General features: G+C 36.5%; 1 protein-coding gene across 1 annotated transcript; it reads left to right on the forward strand.

The window, feature by feature from the left end:
* Positions 1-382: 382 nt before the first annotated feature.
* On the forward strand, positions 383-5110 carry LOC123523703 (uncharacterized protein DDB_G0280315-like). The gene is made up of 5 exons (XM_045301352.2): positions 383-566; positions 1687-1887; positions 2688-2803; positions 2960-3667; positions 4977-5110. The coding sequence occupies exons 1-4, from the start codon at positions 423-425 to the stop codon at positions 3279-3281; spliced, it is 783 nt and encodes a 260-aa protein (XP_045157287.2). The 5' UTR covers positions 383-422; the 3' UTR covers positions 3282-3667; positions 4977-5110.
* Positions 5111-6746: the final 1636 nt, after the last annotated feature.

Genomic DNA, 6746 nt, shown 5'->3' on the forward strand with positions numbered 1-6746 from the left:
AGCATTTTACTTAATCGTATTTACGCTTAAACTACAACTAGTTTGACATGCTATAAGAATTGCTAGTTAGTTACTATATATGTAAATGCATACGTTTCTTCTGACTATATATGCAAATTGTATGAAAATATCAAACATACGTTTACATTAATTTTCATAGAATTTACATATTTTATATTAATTTCAAATGTCAATAAAATAATATCCTTGAAACGAAAGAAATTTTCAGACTGACCTTTATAAATATGAATGAGTTGGCATTTCATAGCAAGAAAATGGATATTAAAAGAAACATAAATATGAATATATGTGTGATTGCAGGAGAAAACGGGACATTTCGTTACCATGTATGTATGTATGTATGTATATAAAGACAACTTTCCAACAATCCTCACAGTAAGTAAGAATTTAGACGTGTAACCATGTTTGTCGTGCAGTTAACTTTGATATCATTGCTGGTGCTAGGGGCACATTGTGAAACTGCTGAGAGGTATATGGAATATATTCTTGGCAGACACAATGGCTTCAGACAAAGATGGTTTAATGGAAGACAGTGGGAGAGAATGGTGAGTACATGTTCGTCTCTTAAAACATTTTTTACAAAACTAAAATCAGCATCTTTGTACCAAGACACAATATATTCAAAACAAATTTTTAACCATTACGCACATTTCTTCCTTAATCAAAAATACGTTACAGGAATTTTTAAATATTCAAATGTGTTTTATTTCAAATTATACGGGTATGGGAAAAATCACTAGCAGCTTATTATAAGGCTTGTATCTAAAATCATTGTGAGTACAGAATCTAGGAGCACTAGTTAGGTTGACTGCCTGTCGTTACATAACTGTAGTACTCTCCTAAACCCAGTAAAAAACAGAAAATAAAACCAAATCAAGATTCTCTAATACTATTTCTTAATTATGTAACGACCTTTTTATTTAACATCTGCCAATATAATCATATATTAAAGAATGATTTTGTATTGAAATACACGATGAAAGGGCATTAAACAAATTAAGAACAAACACATAACAATTTGTCAAAAGATGTTATGGTCAATGTTACTTCTACAATGGCTAAGTCAGAGTAACGTATAATCACAGAAGAATAAACTTCATGAAATGATTTAAACAACATGGAAAAAAAACCCACAAAATTGCACTCACCATAGTGAATGAAAGCAAAACATCCTGCTGAACATACTAATATGAAATCATGTAAATTTAAATTTTCATAGCAAGTGTACTTGAAAATGACGCTTTAATTGTCCCAAGGTTTGGATTCAGTGTTGTTATATTTTCTGGTCCTTTGGGATCATGGAGTCCATTCAATTGATGTGTAATAGAGTTCTGCTTAAGCCGGTGCCAGGGGGCGTGAGAGGTGTTGCATTTTTCATTACCTCTCATGAACAGACTCAGTCAAACCGAGTCTGCTATTATTCTGCTTGGTTACATTCTGTGCTTCCAAAGGCTCTTTTTACAGATTGTATTGTAATATCCATTGCAAGACACTAATAAAACATAATATATCCAATGCCAATCAAGTTTCAAATGTAAGTGGAGGAAGCAGGAGCATAACAATGTTTCTACCATGTAAACTGTGCAGATAAGTTTTCCTAATTTTGCTGAAACAATTATTTTCATAATATACATATGTATATACATTTGCTGGTATTATTTGCAGGAATGGGACAATTCTCTTGCAGAGGAGGCAGACAGACGCATGTCTGAATGTAATATGGGAAACGGATATTATCGCCGTGGTGAACATTATGCCTACTATAGCGGCGGTGATCATTACTACAACATACGTCAAACATTCGACGAATGGGACAATGGAATGAACGGATTCGACTGGAGAAACAATGACGGAGATTTCTATCAGGTAATCTACTACTTCATAAAAGTAAATTCTCCGACGTTCTTCACTGAATATCGGAATGATCTGTTACTATGTAGATAAAATTCATCTACAGAGCAGAAACAAGATGAGGAAATTATTTATTTGGGTTTTACGGCGCACCAACACAGTATAGGTTATATGGCGCCAAACAGGACTACCAAATACGCGTAAGATAATTGATTTTGATAAAGACAAGTGCACGAAAAGAAAAATCTGTAAGAGTCTGATAATGTTTTGTTTGTTTTGGGTTTAACGCCGTTTTTCAACAGTATTTCAGTCATGTTAACCTAACTAGTGTTCATGGATTTTGTACCAGTACAAACCTGTTCTCCGCAAGTAACTGCCAACTTCCCCACATGGATCAGAGGTGGAGGACTAATGATTTCAGACACAATGTCGTTTATCAAATAGTCACAGAGAACATACACCCCGGTCGAGGATCGAACTCGCGACCCCGCGATCCGTAGACCAATAGAACAGAAATATTTTAGTGATATTCATAACAAAAGTTAAATCTTGGAAATATTCATAGATCATGTGACTTTCCGGCGTAATACCTGCTTATTCCAGCACTTGATTTGCTTTTCAATTATTTTTCTGCAATTTACTTTTTTCCAAATTCATTGTATATTCTATATATCATAAATAAGATGCTCTGCATTTAACAGATAAAAAGCTTGTTCTTCATTTTCTTTTCAAATGCACATATCTGTCCGATTTGCAGAATATAAGTACAAAGAATATAACTTAAATGTTACTACATGTCTGTCATTACTTTTCAGATGGACTGGTACAGAGGCCAGTCAGTGGGCTGTGCTATGCACTGGTGTCCTTCATTCTTTGCCAACGGTGAAAACTACCAGAACATGTGGTTCTTTGGATGTTTCTATGATCAAAGGTATGTCGCAAGTCTCATCGGTATCAACGCATTTAAATGTTCATTCGCTTTATAGATGTTTACAAGAACAAACCCGATTAGAAATACATCATCATAATGTGTATATGATGTAACTAAACAAACAAAGATTTATAATGAATTTGAATTCTGTTACAGGGATTACAATGACAACAATGAGTTCTTTGGCGGGTACAACTGGGATAGCAATAACCTCAATAGTTGGAACTCGGATAATAACTTCAACAAAGGTTATTACATGAACAACGATTTCTACAACAACGGATTCGGCAATAATGATAACTTATACTATAGAGGTTATTACATGAACAATGATTTCTACAACAACGGGTACGGCAACAATGACTACTATTACAACAGAGATTATTACTGGAACGGCAATAACGACAACGGCAATTTCAACTATAACAGGGGTTATTTCTACAATGGCAATAACGGAGATTACAACAGGGGTTATTGAAATGGCAATGGCAACAACGGTGATTATTACTACAACAAGGGATATTACTGGAACGGTAATAACGGAGACAACTTTTACAATAGAGGTTACTACATGGACAACTACAACAACGGCTTTGGCAACGGTAATTTCTACTACAACAAAGACTATTACATGAATGATGACTACTACAACAACTGGTATGGCAATGGCAACTACTACAACAGGGATTATTACCGGAATGGTAATGGTTACAACAGAGATAACTACTACAACAGAGGGTACTACATGGACAGTTACTACAACAATGGTTATGACAACGGTAACTTTGACTACAACAGATACTATATGAACAACGGCTACAATGGCTACGGATACTTCTAAGACAAATACCATAGAGGAAAACAGTAAGTGTATAACTAGTATTGGTATTTAGCGTTCATTCGTGTTATTACGAATGTGCGAGGGCTTTTGTTTTCCATGGTAGTATGTTATATGTTAAAGGACATTTTAAAACCTTTTTTTCGTGCCTAAAATCTCATTGCTGATTACTAAGATGCTAGTACCGACTTCTAAGAAAGCTCAACAATAAATGAACTTATATGATATATGGTAGCTTTGTTTGATTACGTTTAATACGTTCGCGATATTAACTCTATGTATAGTACCCGATTACTGATTTGAACAGATAAGTTCTCTATGTCGTTGAGGTGTCATTATAGAAGAGACTGCAGTTATTGTTTTATAGTTACTAAGAAAGGAAGTAGTTGTTTTATATCTAGCGTGCTTTACAATTTTGCATTATATGTTTATATAAAGCGTAAAGTTTATTTTCTAAGGTTTGGATACACCTGCGAGTACGCCATCGAGTGGGATATCATGTCACGTGTCTACGGCGTGATATTCCGGTGAGGCAGCACTATTAAAGTTGGGCATTGAGCTCATTGCTACAAGTAGACACCGTTATTAAAGTGGCATACCCTATAACTTGGTGCACCCGAAAACCGTCCGAAATTGATTTACTTACAAAGAATGTATAGATGCCGATCCCAGATCGCTGGACCACAATTCTCGTTTTTCTGTAACTGGTTTTGCGCCACCGCAACACCTACAGCGCGCTTATCCGGGCAGTCGAAAGGGGATAGGTAGCAAGTTAACGGGTACCGTTGGATAAATATTGGAACGCTTTATTGTTCTTACAAAAGACCTTTCAACGATTATCGGTCTTACTAATGTAAATTTTAAATCAGATATATTGCTTGTTGTACAATAAAAGGGTGGATAGCGATTTATTATTAAATATCACTATATTGCTGTTTACGTGCCTAAAACGACATTTTTTCGATGCAAGTTCTTCTGTGAAATTTCTTTCGTTTGTTATTTTAGGTTCATTTCTCTGTATCTACTCCCCTGTTAGAAGGTACGGCTCTTTAATATGACTGGAAAAATGTTGAAAAAATCGTTAAACTCGAACACGCACACATTCCTGCGGGTGTCTCTAAATTTCATTTGCGGCACATGTAACATATGTAAATGTTGAGTTATGCTCACCCCGTGGTTAGAGGGCGTGGACGGTTTCTTGCATTTCCATACCTCGAACAGGTTCAATCGAACTGACCCTACATTTTCATTTATGACCATTTTCCACATTTTCTGTTCGTATACACATATTGGTTTACTGTTGTCTCTTAAGTCCTTTTTCCTTTTCTGTTACAGGAACCGACAGACTTGCTGTGTTTGGAGTTATTGACCCGTCCACTCGTCTTGTCAGCGATATTTATTATTTTGACTCGTGGATTTATCATGTGTATTGATATGTGAATCATTTGCAATAAACAGGAGAAGCATTATTTGTTAGTAAAGTTTTACTGAGGTTTCACTAAGGCGAAAGTAACTTAAGGTATAATTTAAACTTGTGTGTAAGAAAACAAATTGCCAAAGCTTCTCATTACTTGTTCAGCTACCTGTTCAGAAAACTTCTTTGAAATTTTACTAGTTTTTTTTTCTTAAAGTTTTTGTTGTTTTTAAAGTCGCACCGACACAATTTCTATAGGTCATATGGTGACTTTCCAGCTTTAATGGTAGAGGAAGACCCAAAGTGCCTCTCCGTGCATTATTTCATCACGCGCGGGCACCTGGGTAGAACCATAGACCTTCCGTAAGCCAGCTGGATGGCTTCCACAATTCTTCATGTGACGAAGCCATCCAGCTGGCTTACAGACGGTCGGTGAGGAATCCATCCATCTGACTTACAGGGGGTCTGTTGTTTGGTTCTACCCAGATGTCCGCTCTTGATGAGGGGATGGAGGGGCACCCGGGATCTTCCTAAACCATTAAAGCTAGATTGTCGCCGTAAGACCTATAGTTGTATCCATGCGACGTTAAAAACAACAAAACACATAATAAGATTTAGTTAGGTTAGGTGCACCATAAACCGGTTTAAACTCCCCAGTGGCTTCGCTGTGTTCCATTTTTGTTTGTTTTGTCCTTGTGTGTCTGCTTTGTGTGTGCGTGTGTGGTGTTCGTGTGAGCGTCCGCGTGCTGGGTTTGCGTTTGGGGAGGCAGCGTTTTTAGAACGTGGCTTTGCTTTCCGTGTTGGATATTCATCCTTGTTTTCTTGATAGTTTTCTTAAACAAGAGGGCCATGAAGGCCCTGTATCGCTCACCTGACCAACTAATCTAAAGATAATCAAGATTAACATTCTGGCCAAGTTTCATTGAGATATGGCCATAAATGTGGCCTCTTAAGTGTTAATTAGCTTTTCCTTTGATTTGACCCGGTGACCTAGTTTTTGACCCCACATGACTCAGATTCGATCTTGACCTAAAGATTGTCAAGATTAACATTCTGATTAAGTTTCATGAAGATAAAGTCATAAATGTGGCCTCTAGAGTGTTAACTAGCTTTTCCTTTGATTTGACCCGGTGACCAAGTTTTTGATCCCACATGAACCAGATTCAAATGTGACCTAGAAATCACCAAGATTAACATTCTGACTAAGTTTCATGAAGATACAGTCAAAAAGGTGGCCTCTAGAATGTTAACAAGCTTTTCCTTTGATTTGACCTAGTGACCTAGTTTTTGACCTCACCTAACCCAGATTTGGACTTTTCCTAAAGATCATCAAGATAAACATTCTGATCAAGTTTCATGAAGATACAGTCATTAATGTGGCCTCTACAGTGATAACAAGCTTTTCCTTTGATTTAACCTGGTGACCTAGTTTTTGACCCCAATTGACCCAATATCAAACTCATCCAAGATTTTATTGGGGGTAACATTCTGAAAAAGTTTCATTAAGATTGGGCCAAAATTTTGACCTCTAGAGTGTTAATAAGCTTTTCCTTTGATTTGACCCGGTGACCTAGTTTTTGACCCCCACCTGACCCAGATTTAAACTTGACCTGAAGATCATCAAGGATAACGTTCTGACCAAGTTTCATGAAGATAGTCATAAATGTAGCCTCTAGAGTGTTAACAAGCTT

Source organism: Mercenaria mercenaria, chromosome 3 (assembly GCF_021730395.1).
Source record: "Mercenaria mercenaria strain notata chromosome 3, MADL_Memer_1, whole genome shotgun sequence".
NCBI classification, from domain to species: domain Eukaryota; kingdom Metazoa; phylum Mollusca; class Bivalvia; order Venerida; family Veneridae; genus Mercenaria; species Mercenaria mercenaria.